Consider the following 24,238-nt stretch of genomic DNA (forward strand, 5'->3'; position numbering starts at 1 on the left):
CTATTCATTTTTAAACTTCTCTAGTGAAGCCAGTAAAAGCTTTGCTGGCCAGGATGAATTGGAAGTGAGTATGTGTTTGGTGTTTGGAGGAGATAGGAAATGGTCTTTCCTGCTGCCTTTCTAGAAGGCTTGGAAATATAATTGACATCTTTTCAATCAGGCTGGGACTTAGCAACACAATTCAGAGTGCTAGAAAACTGGCTTAAAAACAGCTGTGGTTTTGCACAATACCTATTTAATTTTACTGGGGCTTTTGGAAGAGAGGTTCGATGTAGGGGGGTGCCCTTGATCAGGAGTGCAAGTTTGTGATTTCATGTGATGGCTGTTTTCTGAAAGCTGTACTGTTGTGGACCTTCAGTTTTAAAGTCTAAACGTGTGTGTGTGTGTGTGTGTGTGTGTGTGTGTGTGAAATGTTTATTACTTTTACTTTTCTGAGGGATGCAGGGTAGCATACCTTCCCCCCCCCCCACTTTATACCTGTAACAAGCCTGTAACAAGGTAAACAAGGTTGAGAGATGGTGACTGGCTCAAAGTCATTCCAAGAGTTTGAGCAGTTATTTGAAGGGAAGCACATTCTGTTTTTTTGGCAGTGGCCCGGGGACCAAGGGAGCCTGAATGCTTTGCCTTCCATAGAAAACATCATTGCAAAGGGGAGACAAGTGTGTCTCTGTCCAGCCATCCAATCATCTGAAGGAGCTGCTGCTGGGAGCTGTTTTTTCCTCACAGAAAGATCATTCTACCCCAGTTGCTAATTTCCTGGGACTGTGAAACTGAAGGGAAGCTGGGTCTGGTTCCATCTGTTAGCCAGGGGAACAAGTTGCTAGGTTTCGTGTATATATACGAGCTTTGGGTATGCAGGCTGGATATTATCGCAACCTGTTGCAAGCCAGTTTGAGAATCATTCACTTGAGAGCTAGGTCTTAAATCTTCTACAGAAAGAAAGAATAGTTGAACCCTTGGTGTAGCACTCCCTAGACCCTACCAGCTTTCATTCACGCAGGTTTAGATTTGTACAATTAATACAACTCCAATTTCTAACCTGTAGGAAAGAAGTGGTATCTGGGTTTGTTTGGAATATCTCATTTTATTCAAATTCAAAAACCCACCTGGAAAGAGCATACTATCTAAAGACATTTCTGAATTGTACTGGCTATTCAACACCCATTTTTAGTGGCCTGCCTATAACTAGAATCAGCTTTACTGTTTTACACTTTTATACTTCCTTAGGCATTTGGTTAAATGCTGCATCATCAGTTGCTACTTTCCTACTATTCTCGACCCATCTTGCATATTGGCTAGTAGATCTAGTTGAGATTCCTGCATTGCAGGGGTTGGACTCAATGATTCCCGGGGTCCTTTGCAAGCTACAATTCTATGTTTCTTCTTAATGTCAGTATAGAATTGACTTTCTCTCTTCTCCTTTTCCTCTGTCTGTAAAATAGGCTATCATCTCAGTCACTTATACTTTGCAAATTCCTTTTTTTTTTTAATCACCAGCTTTCCCTTGAGCCTCATTATGGCACCATAATGTTACAGCCTTTGTAACAGGAGTAGGGAAATTGTGGTCTTCCAGGTGCTGTTGGACTCTGAACAGCATCAGCCGCCATGAGGGTGGCCAATGGTCAGGCCTGAGGGGGGGAACTGTAGTCCAATAGTATCTGGACAGCAATACATTCCTCACCACTGGCCTTTATGGATTTTGAGTGCGACCTTAATAGATTAAAACCTGCTGGATGCATTTTGATCCAAGGTTTCCTCAGTGGCATTAATAGTATTTGTATGTACAATGTTTTAGCTATTCAGAATTTTCTGCACAGGGAGGTATATATGCCTGGCCTGATCTGAGACTATCAGATATCTAAAGAAAGACTATTATTCCCAATATTTCTGTTTAGACACAGTTTAGCCATTGTTTGTTGGGTGCTAACAAACTGTGGGCTAGGCAAGACTGCAGCGGTCAGCAACCTTTTTCAGCCGTGGGCCAGTCTACTGTCCCGCAGACCATGTGGTAGGCCAGACTCTATTTTGGAAAAAAAAACAAAACAAATTTCTATGCCCCAGAAATAACCCAGAGATGCATTTTAAATAAAAGCACACATTCTACTCATGTAAAAACACGCTGACTCCTGGACCATCCTTGGGCCAGATTGAGAAGGCGATTGGGCTGCATCCTGCCCATGGGCCTTAGGTTGCCTACCCCTGGGCAAGAGCCTTCTATGTTTTTGTGCTTTTTGCCTTGCTAAAGCACCAGCAGTTTTTTCAAACCTGGGACTTGTGCCTTCATCTCTGCAAGACTGCAGGAAGGAGCTGCTAGCCTGCTCTCTGCTGCACTGCAGCAACTCCCTTTGCACTTCCTGGAGAGTGTTACTGCAGTTGGCTCAGCAGGAATAAGGTGACACAAAGGGGTCTGTAGTGTTCCACTTGGTCTTGTTATGCTCATGTCTCTGACCTAGACTCTCATTCTGGGAAATTTGCTTCTGGGACACAGACCAAGCTTTTCTTGAAATGCCCATCCGTGCTCGTTACCTGAAGCCCGGAGTTATGTGGCTTGGCATGGAGGACTTGTGCAGCCCACAACTATTTGCTGTGTAGCACCTTTTGGGGTACCCCTACTTTTTTCATGTCATCAAGATCTCCGTGGGAGCTGATAGGGTTCCAACTTCCAGCAGGGCATAAGACAATAAATCAGAAAACCTGCAATATTGTGCACCTTTCCCAACCCTTACCCAAACAAGCAGAGTCAGATTAAGCCGTAGGACAGCAGTGGGACATCATAGGCTCGGTATTGGAATGTGGCCCTCCAGATCTCTTTATTTGGCCCTCGGGAATTTGAAGCCACACCAAGTAGTGAGGCTTACTGGTTGTTGGCGCTCTGCTTTTTGCCAAACCCCACACCATGGGCGTACCCAGGATTTATGTTAGCGGGGACAAGCTTTTTGTTGGGGGAGGGAGCACAACCAAGCTGTTAGTTAAGTATTTCTATTTATTCTATTTATTTACTTGATTTGGGCGTGGGGCAGCTGCATCCCCCTGCATGCCCATGCCCCCCCCAACTTCCAGCTGTTATTTCAGTGCTCCCTGAAGTGCTAGACTCACCCTGGTAATGATGTTTTGGGTGTTGTTGTTTTTAAATGTTTTTATAGGCTCTTGACAGAAATATAGGAGGGATCTCCAGAGAACATAAATCCTTTTGAACCATGCCACTCAAGGTTTCTGAAAGGGAGCAAATGTACTGGGGCCTCTCTTATTGAATATTTTGTCACGTTTGCAAAATAGGATGCCAGCAATACTCCTGAGCTCTAACGGCATTGGATTCTGGGAAGAGGAAGTGTGGGTTGCGTCAAGGTGTCTGAGAAAGCATTCCGTTCCCTGGAAGAGAGGATTTTTAAGGATAAGCAGAGAAGGGGAGAATCCCAAGGCATTTTCTTCCCTTCCTCCCTGCCGTAGGAATATTGCGGATTTTTACTCAAGTGCCTGATTAAATTTGACATTTGAAAATAGAACTTCATGCAGAAATGAGTACTGTACTTCTGAGTATTTTAATTAAGATGTTTAGTTCCTGTCAAAGCTTGATAGTTCTTTCCCCCTTTCCCCCCTCCCTCCCTCCCTTTTAAGGGTGACACGTCTTCAACTTCTGAAATTTCCGAAACCTGTACTTAACCTTTAATCGTCATTCCATTTACATAGGAGTCTGATTAACAACTTTCTAAAGTTCAGGAGCTTGGAGTAAATGAAACTAAGCCCTTTTTTGGAGTCTGTTATTAAGTAGTGGCATTTAATGAAGACTGAGGGCATATACTGTTACCATCTTGACTGCAGCAGGATGTCTTAAGTAATTAGTTGGAAGGATGAAGAACATGAAATACACTGTATTATCTAAGAGTTAACATGCTTGGTATTTAAACAGTATGCCATCTCCCTGGGCCCTCTCCCCCTGCTAGTAAATTGTAAGTGCTAGCCTCTGAATCATCTACTTGTTCTTAGAGCAGTGCCAGATTTAGGGTGGTTCAGACAGTTCTCCCGCATAGGGCTTGAGCTGAGGCAAAATAAATAAAAAAGGAATTATTGTGAAAGTATGAAATATTTAGGGGGAGTGCTGAATGTTGTCCTCACTCAGGGTGCTGTATTACCAAAGTCCGCCCTGCTTATAGCACCTTAGTTTGGTACATTAACGATTAATTATGTTGCAGCCATTGAACAGCATTGCATGGCCACAATTTGCAAAACTTAAGGTCTCAATAAGGAAGGGAGGTTTTGATAGTTCGTGGCCATGATATTCTTCTCCCCTCTCCGATCATTGTTGATCCATTGAGCCAGTCCCTTTCTGGCAGGCATTTAACCAAGTTTTAAAAGACTCTGTTGCACATTGAGCAGTAGCCGACCAGGATTTGCCACTATACATTAAATTCCCTAGGAAACCCTCACCTTCCAATAGTCCCATTTTTTTATTTTTTCAAAAGGTTGGGCCTTCTCTGTCTTTGCATGTGGACATGCAGAGCTTAATTTGACGTCCCTGGGCTTAGGTACCATGATCTTGGAGGTAGGCTGGGTGGCTTTGTGTACTGCATTTAGACTTGACATTTTTAAATGCATGCCTAAAATTTGCTTTGTGTCACTTGACTCTGAAATCTAAAGACCATTGGTGGCTCTCTAGTCCAGCTCTTTTGCTGTCCTTTGAGATAGCAGCATGGTCCTCTAGGTGTAGGGATATAAAGCAGAGGAAATACTGCATTATCCCTAAACAACTTTTCAGTGGGGAAGAAACAACAGCAAAAACCTACCAAAATGTTGGTTAATGAATAAGGTCATGGTGAGAGGAGAAAAGGGTGCATATGATACTTATTTTAACCTCAACATAATTGTGTGTATGGAAAAGAAGTTCAGCAACTGTTGATTTTTACCTCAATGGCTTCATGCTGTGCTATCTGTTATCTCTCTTTGGACAAACTGGGGACTGAAAATAATATAAGTGTAAATGAGTTTGGGTTTGATAGTAATTAAAAAAAAAGGAAGAGGAAAAGGGTCATATTTGGCTGCTCCCCCATCAAACCACAGAATTCCTTTGTTTTGCAGACATGCAGGAATATTGCAGGAATACATGCAGGAATATTGGTGTAGGAAATCACTGCACATGAGTTGTGCTTATTTGTGGGTGGTGCCATTAAAATTTTGTCTGGTTCTTAAGAAGGCTTTAAGAAAAATCAAAATTTATTTAATTCCCAGCTCCTACTGAATGGTGGTGATGGTGGTGGTGATGATGATGATGATGTAATGTCTCATTTGTTCACCACATCTTTGGAAGAAGTAGTTGATTCTTTACTTGCTTTAAGAGGCCTGTGCTTTTTATCATCCCTGCCTCCAACTGCTTTTAAAGATTTTTGTGACCAAAACTACAAAGGACACTTCGTAATTAATTATTGTACTCATGGGTCACGTTTCCAGAAGAGATCTGCAGCAGATAATACAACTGAAGGGATGTTTTGATGGGGAAAGCTTTGAAGAGTGACAGCTGACAGGTGTCTGCTGTTGTCTCTGTCAAGTTCTTTCTCCAGTATCAATTCATGTCTTCCTCTTCTCCCTCCCCTAACAGATTGTGTACTTAACATCCTACTATTTATCGGCTTCATTTGCCGTGACTCGGAAATTCTCTGTGGTTAGTGAAATAGGTAAATCAGGTTGTGTTGTTTGCTTGGGGTTGATGGAAAATAAACCCCTGGATGGGAATGATGATTAGGTCTGTAAACTTTCACCAGCAGATTAATCAACTAAGACTTTAGCTCATGATTGGGCAGCCTTTGGTCCTCCAGCCACTGCTAGACTTCACTTGCATCCCTGACCCTTGGCCATGCAGAGTGAGCTTGATGGGAGTTGGAGTCCAACAATGTCTGAAACACCACTGGTTCCCCATCCCTTCTGAAGCTGCTCATTGGAGAACTAAGAATTGATTGTTTATTTTTTTGAAGCTATTTTGGTTCTATAATGATAACCAAACAGGAAATTAAAAAAAAAGAAAGAAAAGAAAATGATCAAGGTGGTCTTTCCTCCCAGGAGTGAGCAACTTATTTTAATGAGTGGTTAGTTATCTCACACTTTATTTTTTCAATAAGGCATCCTTACTGTGGCATTGGCAATCTGCAAACCTACTGAAATTTAATTGATTTGGTTAAAAGCCAGATTATTAATCAACTAAAATTAATGAGCTGTTTGACAGCCCTACTGATGATGCTTAATTTGTGTACAGCATAGGAAGAATTCAACCCTGCTATCATTTTAGAGATGGAAATATTGCAGGATTTGTCACTCCCCTTGAAGTGTGTGAGGTGGGTCTACTGCATGTTTGTCAGATCTACTTTGTTTTTCATATGAACCCCAAGACTTGCCAAGCAGAGCGAGGTACAAAAGGCATCTATTTAGAATTAAGAACAGTATTTCTCTGAGTACATTCTGAGCCTCAGATTTGAGATAGGGCCAAATGAAGCTCTTTGAGTTGAGGTGATGGGGCTTCTTCCTTCTATGTAAAAGGTAAAGGGACCCCTGACCATTAGGTCCAGTTGTGGCCAACTCTGGGGTTGTGGTGCTCATCTCGCTTTACTGGCCGAGGGAGCCAGCGTACAGTTTCTGGGTCATGTGGCTAGCATGACTAAGCCGCTTCTGGCGAACCAGAGCAGCGCACGGAAACGCCGCTTACCTTCCTGCCGGAGCGGTACCTATTTACCTACTTGCACTTTTAGGGCGTGCTTTCGAACTGCTAGGTTGGCAGTAGTCCTTCTATGTAGCTCTTAACATATCCTCGTGGCTATCCTTCATTGTTTCCCAACAAGCTCAGGTCATTGCCAGTGGTTTGCAACCATCATCCCCCAATGAACCATGAAAGCTGCTGAGGGTCTTGGCAGACCAGTTGCTGTTTTCTTTCTGTGCACTGTAGCAACTGTAATGCACTGTGCTAGATTCTGTATGGTTTTTAATCATATTTTTATTGCTTTTTATTCCTTATATTGCATTAAGTTTTGAATTCCATAGTACAGTGGTACCTCGGGTTACATACGCTTCAGGTTACATACGCTTCAGGTTACAGACTCCGCTAACCCAGAAATAGTGCTTCAGGTTAAGAACTTTGCTTCAGGATGAGAACAGAAATCGTGCTCCAGAGGCGCAGCAGCAGCAGGAGGCCCCATTAGCTAAAGTGGTTCTTCAGGTTAAGAACAGTTTCAGGTTAAGTACGGACCTCCAGAACGAATTAAGTACTCAATCCGAGGTACCACTGTACTCAAATTGTAAGCACAGATGCATAGAATTGGAACGGACCATGAGGATTATCAGGTCCAGCCCTTCAATGCAGTAATATGCAGCTGTCCCAAACAGGGATCGAACCTGCAACCTTGGCACTATCAGCACCACGCTCTAACCATCTGAACTACCCAGTGCTGCCAGGGTGCGGAGGGAGCTGCATGTCTAAATGCACCCCCCTCTTCCAACTTAACAAAAATAAACTCTGGACACAAACTAACAGCATCACAAGGAGAAGGGTTTAGCGTAGCTTTCTCTCTGCATAGGCCTGCATTGTGAGAAAACTGCAAATATCTGTCCATTTGCTGCCAAATAAGGCAACACACAAACCTGTGAATTTGCCACAGACCTGTTGCAGCTTCTTAGTGAAGTATACGAAAGGAATAGCCGTGCATATGGATTTTTTAAAAAAAACAAACAAGAGGGTAGGGTAAGTTTGTAATGGGCGTTTGGAAAGTGTGGAGTGCTACTTCACAGCACACACAGTGAAATGGAGCCCTGGCTAGAAAGAGATGTCCGGGCATTCCCAGAGAGAGCAACAAGCCTGTTCGGAAAGCAGTGGCAGCTGAAGGTAGAGGAAAAGAACACTCTGCCCCACTGCCGCTTTACACAGTGGCCACGGCAACCCCGCTACAGGTTCTGCCCCCTCTCTCAGGTGCCACCCCTCCACCACATTGCCAGACTATTGGGGTTGCTGCAGTAGGCTAACAGCTATTCCCCCAGAGTTCTTAGCTTTTAGTTTTAGCTTTTGGAAATAGTAATAATAATAATAATAATAATAATAATAATAATAATAATAATGATGATGATGCTTCATTGGATCTCTCTGCTGTCATGTCCAGATTTGTTTGTGATTAGTGTCTAATACACGGATGGCTACATTCAACCTCTGTTGAACAGGAAGTCAGAAGTCCTTGTTATAGATGGATGGGATGCTGCAAACTGTACAGTCACTCATAAATCTTGCTCTTTATGCATTTGATTAACGTCTAACAAGGATTTTGATGGATGGCTTTGCAACGAATAATTAAACATTGTAGGACCAAACACTCGTGGCCTTACTTCATCCTCAGGCAAATATTACTAATCACTTCAGTGAGCAGAAGAAATTGGGTTGTGTAGCTGCATGTTTGCCAGCCCCCTCCTCGCCTACCAGTTTCAAGCTGTAAAATTTAAGTTTGGTTTTTTTTTTTTATGTGTTTTGGTTTATAACTAAATATGTAGTTCGGGAAATATTAGAAGAGACCTGCTGGAGGGACTGACGTTGATAGTGGGGTATGACTTTTACTAGCCTCTAACAGGGCACATGGAAGAGAAGGGAAAAAAGGTACTTGATAAGTATTAGATGGTGATGATTATGATAATCATCCAAATTAACAACAACAATGGTAATTGCTGTTGCTCTGTGAACCTGGTATTGCAGGATGCTAATTAGAGAAAACCTCCAGCAATTCTTTTCTCCCCACTGTTGGCCCTCAAATGTGAATGTTTTGCCTAAAGTTCTAAGAATTCTCAGCCAGCTTTGCCCCTTGTCCCTCCTACATTTTCTGTAGCACCCGGCCACTGCTCCAATTTCATGTGTTGCAAGATGAAAGTTAAGGCTCTTGAACCCCACTCAGGACTCCTTGAAAGCAGAGAGGTGTGCAAGTCTGGCAGATATGGAGACAGTTTAGACTGGACTGCTCTTTCCATAATGCCCAGGAAACATTTTGTATTCAAATGCTGCGTGCTTGTTTGCGAAGGAGCCTGGTTGGTGGTGTCCAACTCCCTTTCCTCATGAGCTTGTTGATGACTTGGCTTTCTGAAATCTGTGTGCTTGAGAAAGTAACTTAGGAATAACCAACTGCAGTGAACATACCGAAGATTTAAAGCACCCTCCCCTAAGAATCCTGGAAACTGTACTTTGTTTAGGGTGCTGGGAATTGTAGCTCCATGAGGGTGTAAACTATGTTTACATAAGCACCTTAAAGACCAACTAAGTTAGTTCTTGGTATGAGCTTTCGTGTGCAGAGCTTTTAGAGGAACAGATATTTGAAGACGGATATCTTGCCTACTCCCAATCTCTTCTTTACCAAGCTACCATGCACACTTCTTCAGATACTCTGAAACAGAAGTTGCCAGATCCTTCTATATAATGAGAAGGTGGGGAGGGGTATTACTCAGAAGGGTGGTGGGAATGGGTGATTGGCAGATAGCTGTGATGAGCCTGTTGACGACTCTTAACGACTGCAATAGGTCTTATAGGAGGTCTTACACTATATAGAAGGATCTGGCAACTTCTGTTTCAGTGTATCTGAAGAAGTGTGCATGCACACGAAAGCTCATACCAAGAACTAACTTAGTTGGTCTTTAAGGTGCTACTGGAAGGAAAAAAATTTTTTTGTTTTGACTATGGCAGACCAACACGGCTACCTATCTGTAACTGGAACTATGTTTACATAAGCAGAGGTTGGCTGGCCTTCTGTCATGGTTGCTTTAGTTGAGATTCCAGGGGGTTGGACTAGATGTCCCTTGGGGTCCCTTCCAACTGTACAATTCTATCATTCTGTGATTTCCCAGGGTTCTTTGGGGCGGAGGGGGATATGTTTTAAGTGTACTGTATGGTGTTTCTGCAGCCTGGTAGTATTCCTGGCTCTCTGACACGATATGCATATTTCTGAGCTCATGTTCTTTATCCACATTCTACGGTTTTCGGTGCACATTAACTTGTACGCCTTGTATACCTTCCAAAAACATAATGTGTGACTCTGCCTTTAAAAGCGAACAAAGCAAGCAGATAAGTTGCCGTGAAATATGCCCACACACACACTGCTGTTTTCTTTGCATTGGAATGAGAACACATCAGAAGTCTCTCTGCTGGTGAACTAATTGAGATAGTTAGGGATAGAAATCAGGTTATCTTTATTTAATTTTGTTGTATCTTTTTTAAAAAAAGAATTCTCAGTTGTGTCTAATTAGCAGCTTAGTACTGTTGGCCTGGTTGTTATTTCATGGTAATTTGTTTAAATAAGATCCTTCCTTCACTGATACATTCCACTTGTTACCTACAGTGTGCTCTCTTATTACATTAGGCAGCTTCCTAACAGGGTGAATTATGGTTACCAATAATCCTGCTATGCTGTTATGGGCCCCAGGTGTTGTCAGTGCTCTAATATGTGCTGATCAAAATAATTTATTTTTCTGCTTTTTTTAAAAAAAAACTTCATTTTTCACTCTAAGCCAGTGAACTGTACCTTGTTGTGGTTTTGCTGGAAAATCACAGGGGATATCCTCCTTACAGAAAAACATTTCCCATGGCTTCCTGCAAAGAAGGAGTGGTTGTTAAATTAGTCTAGATCTGTATTGAATATGCTCATCTGAAGACAGTGGGTTCTTTTCGAATGCTACAAAATTTGATCCAGTGTGGCAGACTAAATTTTTGTCTGTGAAGCAAACATTTGCTGAGAGGGCATCAGTAAATCTCTGTATGCTCAGGAATTTTGGTGAAACTTTTGCTGCAAATTTAAATTTTACTGCCCTTTTTAGAGCAATCTAAAGGAGTGTCTTCTACAAGATGATTTCATTCCACATGACATTGGCTGTGTTGACACCTAAATGTTACTGTTATTATTTAATGTGTGCATATACTGCTTTTTGTTGAAAGTGACCTCAAAGCAGTTTACAAAAATAAATCACAAAACACAATTATAACAACGGTTAAATATCAGCACCAGTATCAATAATATCTATAATAAAAAAAACCCCAAATCAGTACTATAAAATAAAGATTCAAAAACAGCCTAACCATAGCCATCAAAATCTAGGAAAAACAAAAACATATTTCAATTTAAAAGTGAACTCCCAACCATAACTTGGCTATCCTAGCCTTCAAAAGGAGGGTATTTCAGAACTGAGGCACCACTACCCTATTAGAGTCGTTGTTGTTGTGCTGCTCCTCTGAGTGGGTGGCCCTAGCCACTCTGGGCAGCTTCCAACAAATTAAAACACAGTACAACATCAAACATTAAAAACCTCCCTGAACAGGGCTGCCTTCAGATGCCTTCTAAAAGACAGGTAGTTGTTTAATTCCTTGACATCCAATGGAAGGGAGTTCCACAGCCATTCCACACCAAATGGCTGGTGTGTTAGTTGTTCAGAAATCTGCCAGGTTGATGCATAGAACCAAAAGCTTTCTTCTATTGAGAGTTTTAATCTGATGGTAAACTTTTGTGCAAACTGTATTCATGGATTGTATGGGTTAGTTTTCCAGCATTAATTTGAGACTTTGTTTACAAAGCCTTCTAAAAACGTGCTTCTTAAAATGCTGTTCCTCCCTCCCTTTCTCTCCAGATGCTGCTCACGGAGTACTTGGATATGAAAAATACGCGGGCATCTTCGGAGCCATCAGCTCAGCTTAGTTATGCCAGCTCGGGACGGGAATTTGCAGCATTCTTTGCAAAAAAGAAACCCCAGAGGCCTAAAACCTCCCTCTTCAAGTAAGTGCAGCACTGCTTCTCTTTCCAAACTGCTTTGCATAGAGATTGTCTAGTCCAGTATCTTCAATACTGCTCTGTGCTTGATAGTTACCCAGCTTTATTTTTAAGAGGAGAGGTAGATGCTTAATTTAGGGAGGAGGCTGCAAACGCTTAGGTCACGTGGAAGTCAGACGTATGATGCAAATGGACTCCCCCATTTTCACATTAAATGTGGGTCTCCCTGACCTGAGTTTTCTAAAGGAGGCGTGAGAGTTGGAATCCTGGTGGAGAAATGGTGATAAATGGTAGTGGAAGGGGAGTCTGATGCTCTTCTCTTTTCCCCTGAGACACAGGATAAGACTGCTTTATCCATCTTCATGAATTGGGGAAGGCAGAGAGGCTGGGCAAGCTTATTGTTCCTCTGAGGGTATAGAGAACATAAACATAGAAATAATGTTGCAGAGGAGGAAAAGGTTGCTGGTTCTTGCAACTGTCTGAATAAATCATTGGGGCTGTTTTGGCTCCACAGCTGAAGTTCAGCCACTTTTATTTGTTTCAGAATTCTCCACATCCGACTGACTTACACTCTTGCACAGACATGCGTGGGAACATGTGTTACAGAAAGTTATAGAATGACAAGGGCAAAGCTTGACCTGTGTTGGCAGTTGTGCTTCTTCTGTTCCATTCTGTTCTGATTAACTCAAGAATTCTGTCCTTGGTCCATTGTGTGCCTCTTTCGCTTGATGCTGCTTCAACTGGATGCTGTTAATCACTGCTGTGATTTTTTTTAGTCAACATTTTAAACATGAGTGATTCTCGGGTTCATCTTTTGTACTTCTGGCTTCCAGCCTTCATACAGCAGTGCCACTGCCCTGCATTTTTTACTTTTCTTTTACCATTTTCTTGAGTTTTCTTTTGGAGACCAATAGCCCAGAATAAGCCCCTTTGATTAATTAGTGGTAAACTGGAAATGCACCGTTTAAATTAATCACTGGGACTATGGCAGCATGGATTAGTTATCTCTCTTGGTCTCTGTTTCCCTTATATGTGCATATGTGCCCATTCGACTGCTTCAATCTCAGAATCGGCACTTTTACAAGTATCACATAACGTTCATTCTGCACTTGCAAGGAATCAAACCTTCAGTGTGGCAGCACCTTCTCTTTGGAACTCCCTGCCCTTTAATATAAGGCAAATGCCTCTGCTGTAATGTTTTTGGTGCCTGTTCACTTTTCCTCCCAGCAAGCCTATCCATGCCTATAATTTCATTACGTGTAATTATTGTAATTGTTTTAAAATGTGCTATATAGTCACACTGTTGCGTAAGGTAAAAAAAGGTAAAGGACCCCTGGACAGCTAAGTCCAGTTAAAGGCGATTATGGGGTTGTGGCGCTCATCTTGCTTCAGGGAGCTGGTGTTTGTCCACAGACAGCTTTTCGAACCATGTGGCCAGCATGACTAAACCGCTTCTGGTGCAACACAACACCATGACGGAAACCAGAGCGCACAGAAACACTGTTTACCTTCCTGCCATGGCAGTACCTATTTATCTACTTGCACTGGCATGCTTTCAAACTGTAGGTTGGCAGAAGCTGGGACAGAGCAATGGGAGCTCACCCTGTTGTGCAGATTCAAACTGCTGGCCTTCCAGTTGACAAGCCCAAGAAGCTCAGTGGTTTAGACCACGGCGCCTTCTCCCCTGTTGTGTAGGAATTGCAGGCAGCCTGCAACTTCACACTCAGCATCCGCCGACCGGAAGTCCACACTCAGCATCAAAGGACTAGAACCTTGTTGAGATTCCCTCAAACCTGGAAGGTTTGGATTTATTGCAGTTTCCCTGCTGATCCTGAACTGCTCCCATCTCCTGTTGCTTGGCATGTTAGCTCGTCAGCTTCATTGCTCCAGCCCCACGCACTCATTTCTGTCTGACGAAAATGAAGTAAGGCATAATTGCTTAATAAGAAGCGCATGTCCCCTGCTGCTCATTCTCTTGTCATTGCTTTAACCACAATGACAGCCATGCTTGCTGGGATCTCTGGTTGCTTTATCTGTCAGCTGTCACTGCATCTGCAGAGATCTTGCCATTAAAATAGCATTTTTCATCCTGTTGAGAGGTGTAGTTGTTTGATAATGCCTCGGTCGTGCTGTTTTCTTCTTCCTTTGGTGTTTGTCTCGGCACACAGAGCAGCTGTCTCCCAACCCTCTTTCCCATTTAGAGGGTCATCCACCTGCCAGAAGGATCTCTGCATTTTCAAGAGCCCTCCTTGAGTAATCAGGCTAAGTTATGGAGAGGGCCCTAGCTCAGTGGTAGAGCATCTGGTTGTTTACCCCATCCTCTCTAGGTAAGGCTGGGTCCCCTGCTTGAAGCCCTTGAGAGCTGCTTCCAGTCAGAGCAGACAATATTGAACCAGTTGGGCCAATGGTCTGTCTTGGTGTAAGGCAGCTTTCTATGTTCCTTTGACAGAATAGGGAGGCCTGCTGCTAGGCAGACTTGCATGGCCACCTAAAGTGACCTTTTCCCAGGATGTTTTCTTTCCTTCTGTAATGGTTGTGGAAGAGACTGTTCTTCCTACCTTATAAGCAGAGGGCTTTAGAGAGTCGTGTGTCTGGGGTAAAACTCTTAAAGCAGGGGCCAGCAAACTTTTTCAGCAGGGGGCCAGTCCACTGTCCCTCAGACCTTGTAGGGGGCCAGACTATATTTTGAAAATAAAAAATAAAAAATGAACGAATTCCTATGCCCCACAAATAACCCAGAGATGCATTTTAAATAAAAGCACACATTCGACTCATGTAAAAACACCAGGCAGGCCCCACAAATAACCCAGAGATACATTTTAAATAAAAGGACACATTCTACTCATGTAAAAACACGCTGATTCCCAGACCGTCCGCTGGCCGGATTTAGAAGGCGTTTGGGCCGGATCCAGCCCCCGGGTCTTAGTTTGCCTACCCATGTCTTAAAGGAACTATTCTCGCCAGTTTCCCATGTCCAGGAATATTCAAAGAGTTGTGTTTTGTAGTCTGACTTTACCTGACATGGTAAGTGGGGAGGAAGGAGGAAGTGCCCATTTTGCATAGGGTGGGGCTGGAAATGATCAGTACAAAAGTGTTGCTCTGAGTAAATGACCCATGTCCCTCGTTAGTGCTCATGACACCAGGGGCCCATAATACTCCGAAGAATAATACTCAGAAGAGTGTGAGGTACATGCCACAAACTAAGATTTGGTGCCTTCTAGTTAGGATCTTAGCAGCAGAATGAAATGTATGAGATGATTAATAATGGGGAGGGATACGGGGACTCAGTCAGAGATCAACAGAATTAGCAACTTGTTTAGCTTTTGAAGATGACCACTTTCTCACTCTCGGGATTATACTCTCAGTATATGACCATGCTTATTGGAACTGGCCTTGACTTTCACATCGATTCATAATGCCTGCTGACGTGCTGTGTTTGTCTCATTGCAGGTTTGAATCATCTTCCCATGCCATTAGTATGAGTGCCTATTTGCGGGAGCAGAGGAGGGAGTTGTACAGCAGGAGTGGTGAACTTCAAGGTAGGCCAAATCTGGTTTCAAATGAACACTTGAGTAACACTTTTTCACTTACCTTGATAGCCGCTGTCTTTTTTGAAATAGGAAACAGATCAAAACTTCAAACTAGTTGTTTTCACATTTTAAGTCAGAATTCAAAATACCGGACTGCAAGATAAAACTCCATGGTAGCCATATCAGTTTTGAGTTTTGTCATGATATTTGAGTTTCACAGTACAGCCAGGTTTTGATACCCACCCACTCACAAAGTATGTTTTGTAATGCTTTCAGGATGATAGATTTCGCTGAAATTTCTTTCCAGTTGTATTATATTTTATATTTGGGAGGCCGGTATAGCAGATGGGTCTGACACTTTGGGAAATAGTAATGCAGTAGACCTGGGCATGCATGCTCCTCCCTCCCTCTTTCCCTCTCTCTTTTCCTGCTTTAAAGGAAATATGGACCAAACAGCAAACAGCGACTTTCCTCAGACCAGGGAAAGAGATGAGGAGAAAATGAAAACATCCGAACTATTGCAGGTTGCAGAAAATGTCAGTCTACTTAAATTGCTATTCTCAGATCTCCTCCAAACACTCAGTTGCATGCAGAAGTCACATGTTGTATTGACTTGCAAGCAGACTAGTTGCACTTTTAACTGTTCATAAAAAAACCTAAACTAAAAAGCACATAAAGATAGACCCAAGTTGGAACAAATGTTCTAACTATCACTGCATCTCAGTCAGTAGAGCATGAGATTCTTAATCTCGGTTGTGGGTTCAAACCCAACGTTGGACAGAAGATTCCTGCATTGCAGGGGGTTAGACTAGATGACCCTTGTGGTCCCTTTTAATTCTACAATTCTCTGATTATCTGATTTTATTGTTCCTAACATTTGTATTTAATGTATTAATGTATTGTATTAATGCTAGGCTGTGGTAACACACACACACACACACACACACACACACACACACAGAGAGAGAGAGAGAGAGAGAGAGAGAGAGAGAGAGAGACTAGAGATCCACTGCAACACTTAGTTGTGAGGGCCTGCTTGCTGCTTATGATAGAACCATCCATGTTCCTGGCCCTTTACAGCATTGTTGGAAGAAGGAAGGAAAGTAGGCTCCTGACCCAGGGATCTTTCCATTCAAAGTTCTCTGCATTTCAAAACCAGATGCTGGGTTGGAAGGGGAGAGGCAAAGGCTAACAAGGGATGAAGGTGAGCTAATGCAATTACCCAGTTATACACCGTGGTTGTGGTGTGTGCTTTAGTGTGTATGCAAAGGGTGAGATGCTATAAAATGCCAATCTAACAGTGAGAGGTGAGATCTTGGCATTTCCTTGATAAAAGAGAGAGCCTGTTTGCGTTATTTGTGTTTAAAATTTTTGTATTCAGATGAATTTACTATTACATCCCTAATAGCTTTCTTATACATTACACTAATAGTATAGTTAATTCCACCAAGCGGCATGGTTGTCAAAGAGCTGCACAGCACAGCCGTCACCTTCCTTGTAATTAATGAAGTGCCCTTTGCATAGCAGACACTATAGGATTTAATTACTGTCGCTACCAATGCCCCCTGCTGATTCTGACTCTGCCATAAAATGCGGAGCCAACGTGACTTGGAGGTGGATGCTCAGAGCTTTTAGAGGAACAGCCTCTCCTGCTCTCTTGCCTGCCAGGTTTCCTGCATTTTGAAACTGGCTGGGGGTGCAGCATTCACACCAGCACACTGACACAGTTAGCCGGGAGGGAAGTGCCATTCCCTTTTTAAAGTTACCCATTAGCTGCAAAGCAGTAAATCTGACACCGCAATTCAACAGATCTGCAACAAACCCTGCTATGGTGTCATGGGGGGGGGAGGTGTGGAGGGAACAAATATATTCAATTTTTAGCTGCTTTCACAGGAGCAAAGCCAAATTCTCTCTAGGATTGATTCAGGAGCTAGTTGTTTTGAGTGTTACAATCCAGCACCAAATAAAGGCCTAATTAATCTGATGAGTCAGTAGGCTTTTGCACATGTAGCTCTATATTGGGTTATGGCCCTTTCATTCAGAAGCACATTTCTTCTACACTTCCACTTTGCAATGGAGGAGAATGACCTGTAAGTTGATCTAAGAATATTCAGAGTTTTCCTGTGTTCTTCTTCCTAGGGAGGAAGCTATCAGCCTCTCTGTGATGAGCAGAGGTATGCCGTTCATATGTATGAGCATTCATTCTATATCCCAGTGTACTAACAAATGCTCATGGTGCTATATAATCATTCACATGTTATCCTCACTGTAACCCTGTGAGGTAATCTAGGCTGAAACGTAATGACCATTCTACCCAGTGAGCTTTGTGAAAGAAGCTGTTTGTGGCCCCCTAACCTGCCTCTTCTCACCCCTCCCCTCGATCTTGGTCTGGTATGTCTGCACATCAAGAAAAGTATTTGGAGCTTGCCTCACAAGAAATGTTACAGCATTTAATGCAGATGACTTGCAATATTTGGAAGTGAATGGAAGGTAACTTAGAATTGTGCAAGGGAAAAACAGCCCCAAATGCAAACTTTAATTCAGATTATCTGGAGCATTCAAGAAGTGGAGCTGGTATAATGCTTGCTTATATATCCATGCCAGTGAGTTACATTCAACAGCAGCTTAGTCAAGAGTCATGGGTAAGAAAATGGGAAGAGACTTTCTGTGTCTGACCAAAGGGCTATTCCAGCATTCATTCTCACAGTGGAGAAGAGAATACTCCAGTGAGAAGCTCACAAGGATACAAGCGTAGTAGCTAGGGCCAGCCCTGCTATTAGTCAGGCTGCTGCCTTCATCACTAGATGCAGGGAGTGTAGCAAGCTGTTGGGAAGACAGAGCTGTGTGTGCCGCACTGCCTGCTCTACGCCAGCTAAGCTAGCCTTCTGCTCTCAGGAATAGTGGAAGCTATTGTCCCATCACTAGTGAGGAAGACTCAGCTGCCACTTTGTTTGTGTTCTGCATATGCAATGAAGGAGGGTCTTGTTCTTCACTTCAGGCAGCAAAACTTGTGCTGGCTCTGGCACCAGCAGTCTCTGATCGTGATCCCCAGACACTGCTTTTCAGAGGCATATTGTCTCTGATCCTGCGGGTTATATATAGCCACTATGACTAGCAGCCATTGAAGGCCTTGCCCTCCATGAATTTGTCTCATCCCCTTTCAAAGCCATTCAGTTTGGCAGCTACCACCATAATCTTGTGGGAGTGAATGCCATAGTTTAACAATGTTCTGTGTGAAGAAGTGCTTTCTTTTGTGTCTCTGGAATCTTCCAACGTGGATGGCCACAAGCTCTGATACTATGAAAGCAAGATAAAAAAATTCCCCTATCCACTTTCTCAACACCATTCCTAGTTTTACACACCTGTATGATATCCCCCCTACCCTTTTTCTAAATGAGAAATTCACAGATCTTGCAGCCTTTCCTCATAGGAAAGTTGCTCCAGCCCCTTGATCATTTTGGCTACTGCCTCCCAAACCTTTTCCAGCATGACAATGTCCTTTTTGAGGTTGGAAATTTTATTTTCAATCCCTTTCCTAATGATCCCTAACATGGAATTTGCCTTCTTCACAGCTGCTGCACACTGAGTTGCCATTTTCATCAAGTTAATCACCGCAATCCCAAGATCCTTTTCTTGGTCACTCACTGCCAGTTCAGAACCCAGAATATTAGGATTTTTTCTTTTGCTTCAGGGTGTATCATTGCAATATTTGGTTAGCCAAGATTTAGATCAGAGCTTTCCAAATGGTGTGTCGCGACACATTAGTGTGTCGACTACAGTATGTAGGTGTTTCTCATGAACGCTCCCCGTGCTCTTTCCGGGGCTGGAAAGGGGTTAATTTAACCTCTGGTTTGCTAGTAAAACTGAATTACTGTGTTGCGAAATGATGCATGTTTTAAAGGGGGTCACCAGCATGAAAAGTTTGGAAAGCTCTGGTTTAGATAATAAAGATCTTAACTATTAATGGAGGCTGTGTTTATAACTTTACCTTCGCTGGATAAAAATATATATTTTTAGGGCATCCTTCCTCTATGTTGGGTTTCAAGTGAAATCAACCTGCTGAAGGAGAGATCTGGTTGCTAGGATGTGTCTTGCAAGCAAGTTGCATGTTTTCGTCAAAGCCAGTGTGAATCTGAGATTTTCGTTAGATACAGCAGGTGATATTTCTGTTCTAAGTCACCATAGGGAACCCAAATCATTTCCCACGCTGACGCAGTGCTCTCAGATCAGTTTGCCAACTAAGTCCATGAAGAAAGTTCATGCGGTGAGAGAATTTGAAGAACCTCAGGGGGGCACAAAGAGGCAGGGAAAGCAACCGGCAGGTTTCCACCAATATTTAGTCTTCCCAAGTTCTGGAAGATAATTGCAAGGTTCTCTTGACAACTTACTTCATGAACCAAGAACAGAACAGCTGAGTCTACCTGGTTGCAAAACAGTCTGCCTGTTTCTCTGCCACCTTCTTGTGCTAGTTTTTTCTACGTTCAGGGAATTTTTGAAGTGCCTTCAGAAATTTAGTTCCCTGTGCCTGCAGTCTGATATCTTAAAGTTCAGAGCAGACACTGATTTTGCTGAGCATGTAGTTCATGCCTTGTATATAGGGAATGGCATTCTCAGGAAGAACCCACCTCTTCTGCAAGGCACAATCTATTGTGGCTCATGCAATTTGTGTTAACCAAGAACAGCAGCAACAAAAAAAGGCAGCCTGGGACAACCATCTGTGTTCTCTGGTGACACAAACTGCTTTTGACGTTTGGAGTAATGAAAATTCAGTTCAGCACTCTTAGAGTTGCATATGATAATACGCTGTCATTCAGAGGAGATAGGGAGGGGGAAGGAAGGACTGATGTGTTCTTGTCTCATTTTTAAAAAGGCATTGTGGCAGGTGGATGCCCTAAGTTTTAAAAAGGAACCTCAAAATGGCAGAATGATTTGAAATGAAGAGCTCTTTCTGCCTTGAGGAATGCAGCTAGGGGACTTTCTGTTCTCTCGGGTGTCTTGCTTGCTCCCCACCCCGTCAAAATCGGAGCTTTATTTGAGGTTGGGGCAGAGGGATTGCTCTTCTTCGCTTTGGCTGTGTTAATGCAATAATCTCATTCAGACCTTAGAAGCCCACTTATTATTTCCTCTGCGTGCGGTTTTTCTAGTGTAGCAGATTAGCAGCAACCGTCTCTTCAAAGGCTATCCAATCAAGAAGGGGTTATTAAAACCAGGGCGCTTTATGACTGAGAATTAATTAGAGCAGCATTTTCATGCAAAACATCCAATTTTTTGATTAGCAATGGAGCAGGGTCACAATTAACACTCTAGGAAGCTTAAATTTCCGGTATTTTGATTTTCAGGAAATGAGATTATCAAACAGAGGTCAGATAACTTGACAGCAAAGGAAAAGGGGGCGGGAAGGAAGAAAAGAGAAACAGAATCTATATGTAAGGAATTAAATTGTTTATCCATGTGCTGCAGAGATTGCTTTTAAGTCTGTAAGAATTCTGTCTTGGTGATAGAAGAGCTCCTCCTTCCTTCTTCCAGATGGGGGTTTTTTAGACAGGAAGTGCAAACTCCCTCTGGTGGGAAGAGCCTAACACAGCTTCTATCTTGTTTTTGCTGACAGGCCTGGGCTTTCCGTTTATATCCAGCCTAGAGTTCTCTTTCCTATACCCCCCTACCCCATCCCAAATAATTTGTTGCATCCCATATCCTAGATGGCTACAAGGCTAACAAACACCTCTAGCCGAGGAAGCCCAACATTATCATGAACTCATCCTTGGCAAGAGGTGGCTGCTTGCCTTTCAACTCTCATTGAACTAAGATATGGGAAGCAGCAAGCTCTAGGCAGCAGCACTTCCTGTCTCTTGGCCAGAGGACACAAATGCAGCAGCCATACTGAGTCCTAGCATGGGGGACTTTCCTCAGGGTGGTTGTGACTGGGCTCTAGTCTGAGGCCAGAGAGGCAGCTGAGTCCAGGAGCACATGACTTCTAGACACCACCCTCTCCTCCTCCAATAGTGCTGAATGTAGCCTCCTGTAGAAATTTTTGGAGCTGTGCCTCGGAGGAGGAAAATGGCTGAAGTTAACAACCTGGTGGGCAGCCCCTGTGAAAGCAGCCGCAGCCCTCAGTGTGGCATCAGTGATGCAATCCAGATATGGGCCTGCTATATGTACCAAGTAGGCATCTCAATGTGAGATTTTTTTGATGGGGGACCATTCTCAACCCCACAGTGATACCTATGATACCTTTTTAATACTAATGGAACTAGACTGCTGATGCTTAATATCAAAGAGCTTGCAGAGTGACTTTCAAGCTGATTGCTAGGAGAAAAGTGACTGGAACTGGGCAAGGGAACTGGTTTGGGGAGACTGATCACTAGGGGATAAGGGTAAAAACATTTCTGTCTGAATGGGAAGGATGGACAATGAGCCTGAGTCCAAGAGTCCGAAGAGCTGGCACTGCTACCACACGTCCCATCTGAGGATGTTCTCCTTTACTGAGAACATAATGTTGGTTAATGAGCATATTCATTTTTCTCAGAGTTTGGAGGGTGCCTTGGTCCTTCTAGAGTTGTTTGTTTTGTATGAAATTATTTTGGCCTGTGATTTCTGGGAAGCTGAAGAGAAGCCCAGTTCCTTTCCTTGAGTTAGTCAGCTGTAGCCAGAGTCCTGGGAATGATCCTCTTTCCTGCCTTCCTGTATTCTCTTTCTTGCTGGGGCTGCAGGTTGAACAGTTGCAAGCTTTGCCTCCTCATGGTTCCCATTTTAGAATCTGCAGCTCCCCAAATTAGCTGGGATATCTCCTGCTAGAATTCATCTAGGTTTCCTGTTTTGCATACCCTCCCCCAAAATATCCAAAGATAGCTACTGTGTGGAATAAATCCATCCAAAGATGTCCACTGTGTAGAATGAATATTCATGATACCTTCTTCTTTTTCTTGTATAGATTATGTTGGGAGGGCACCTGCTTTCAAAATGGCTACAGAGGACTCACCCTTTCTTGATAAGCAAAGCATCTTCTGCATTTTTCGCGTTTGAATTACAACAGCATTGCCTTATTAGACAACAGCTGCTGCTCTGCATTTTCCGGCAGACAGACACCTTTATTGAGATTCCTCTTTCTGAACACTCAAAATATTGATAGCCTTTTGGGAAGAAAGAGCCTTTCTATTGACACAAAGCTTTCTCTCCGTGTGTAAGCATTTATGACTTCAGCCATTTTCTGATCTGTAGTTCCTATCTGGAGCTGTTGCTTATTAAAAATAAACAAACCCCTACTCTTTCCAAGGCCTAAGTGTCTGTGATAAGGAGCAGGACAACTTAATCTCTGCTGTGTAACACACAGAGCTGGCTTAATTGCTGTCGAAAGGTGCAAGCAGTCGAAAGCTTGACCTTGGGAGCTTTTCTGCAGTACTGTTAGTGTCTCAACTTCAGAATTTGGGAGCACAATACCATCTGGAACAGATACCCAGTGTGGGCTGCCAGAAAGTGCTGCCAATAGAGACCACCTCATGTTGCCAGAAATGTGATACCACAACAGGGAGGAATACCTTGTTGTTCATGGTATAAGACAAGACTATAGAAAGACCAAGTTGGAATTTCGCCATACATATGCATTATAAAACTTGATGGGGTCAGAAATGTGATATCGCAAGCGGGAAGTTAAATTACTTTGGTTTTTAAAAATGGTTGTGAGTGAAGTAGCTAAGAGGCTGAACGGTGAACCAGGAAATCCCGAGTTCAAATCTAGTATTTGCCATGAACTGTGGGTCAGCCCCTTAGATGGTATGGGGCGTCAACAGCAGAGAGCTTAGCTGTTGAATGAAGGACAGCATTTAAATACTTGAAGGTCAAATATCATTGAAAATAATTATTAGAAGCTTCTAGCTGGAGGAGACTCTTGAGAGTCCCATGGACTGCAAGAAGATCAAACTGATCCATTCTGAAGGAAATCAGCCCTGAGTGCTCACTGGAAGGACAGATCCTGAAGCTGAGGCTCCAATACTTTGGCCACCTCATGAGAAGAGAAGACTCCCTGTAAAAGACCCTGATGTTGGGAAAGATTGAGGGCACAAGGAGAAGGGGATCCCAGAGGACAAGATGGTTGGACAGTGTTCTCAAAGCTACCAACATGAGTTTGACCAAACTGCGGGAGGCAGTGGAAGACGGGAGTGCCTGGTGTGCTCTGGTCCATGGGGTCATGAAGAGTTGGACACGACTAAATGACTAAACAACAGCCCTAAGCAGATTTTATGGGGAGAGGGGGTGACTTATAGACAGGAGAGACCTCTGAGGCATGCAGGATTTTATTCCTTCAAGTTTCTCCTTCAAGTTATCCTAGTATTGATAACTGCACACCTACATGCCAGATGTGTGTTTGTAGGATTTTCATAGGGCCAGCATTCTGCATGGTACTTTATGGAACAACATAGAGGAAAAAGGCGCAGGTCTAGACCCCTTCTCCAAGAAACTTAAAATTTACGTTTAGACAGTGATAAGGGTGGTGAGGTGAAGAAAGGTGGGGGTATGTGGGCTAACATGTTGATGAATGTCAGCCAAAGCAATTCTGCATACAGATATCATTGGGAATTATGACTTCGTGGTCAAACTTCATAGGAAAGAGATTTGGAGGAGGAGACAGAAGTGGGACCTCTGAGAAGTTCTGGGATACAGTTGCAAGCCTAGGGGGATAATCCAAACAATTTCCATTCCCCCAGAGTTAAAGACAGCAGGTTAAAAAAAGTTCAGTGCTAACGATTGTCGAATATGGAGGTGCTGTTGTGAGACTCGGAAGTTTATGTCTCCTTCCCATCCTACCTATGTTTAAATTGGGAGGCTCAGTTATGAATCTCTGGATTTGGAAGTGTACTATTTTGGGGTATTGAGGGTGGGCTTTCTGGTTAGGGAATGGCCTCAAATGCCCTTATTAAAGTGCTCCTGTCAAACTTTTATATTGCTATCGTGCTC

At 43.1% G+C, this 24,238-nt stretch overlaps 1 protein-coding gene across 1 annotated transcript in view; it reads left to right on the plus strand.

The window, feature by feature from the left end:
• EXOC4 (exocyst complex component 4) overlaps positions 1 to 24,238 on the plus strand; it is a 345,430-nt gene that overhangs the window by 94,569 nt on the left and 226,623 nt on the right. The window contains exons 8-9 of the mRNA XM_083572619.1: positions 11,617 to 11,762; positions 15,207 to 15,295. Coding sequence (XP_083428745.1) covers positions 11,617 to 11,762; positions 15,207 to 15,295 — 235 coding nt within the window. The remainder of the gene's footprint in view (positions 1 to 11,616; positions 11,763 to 15,206; positions 15,296 to 24,238) is intronic.

Source organism: Podarcis filfolensis, assembly GCF_964270895.1.
Source record: "Podarcis filfolensis genome assembly, chromosome: 10".
Lineage (NCBI taxonomy): Eukaryota > Metazoa > Chordata > Lepidosauria > Squamata > Lacertidae > Podarcis > Podarcis filfolensis.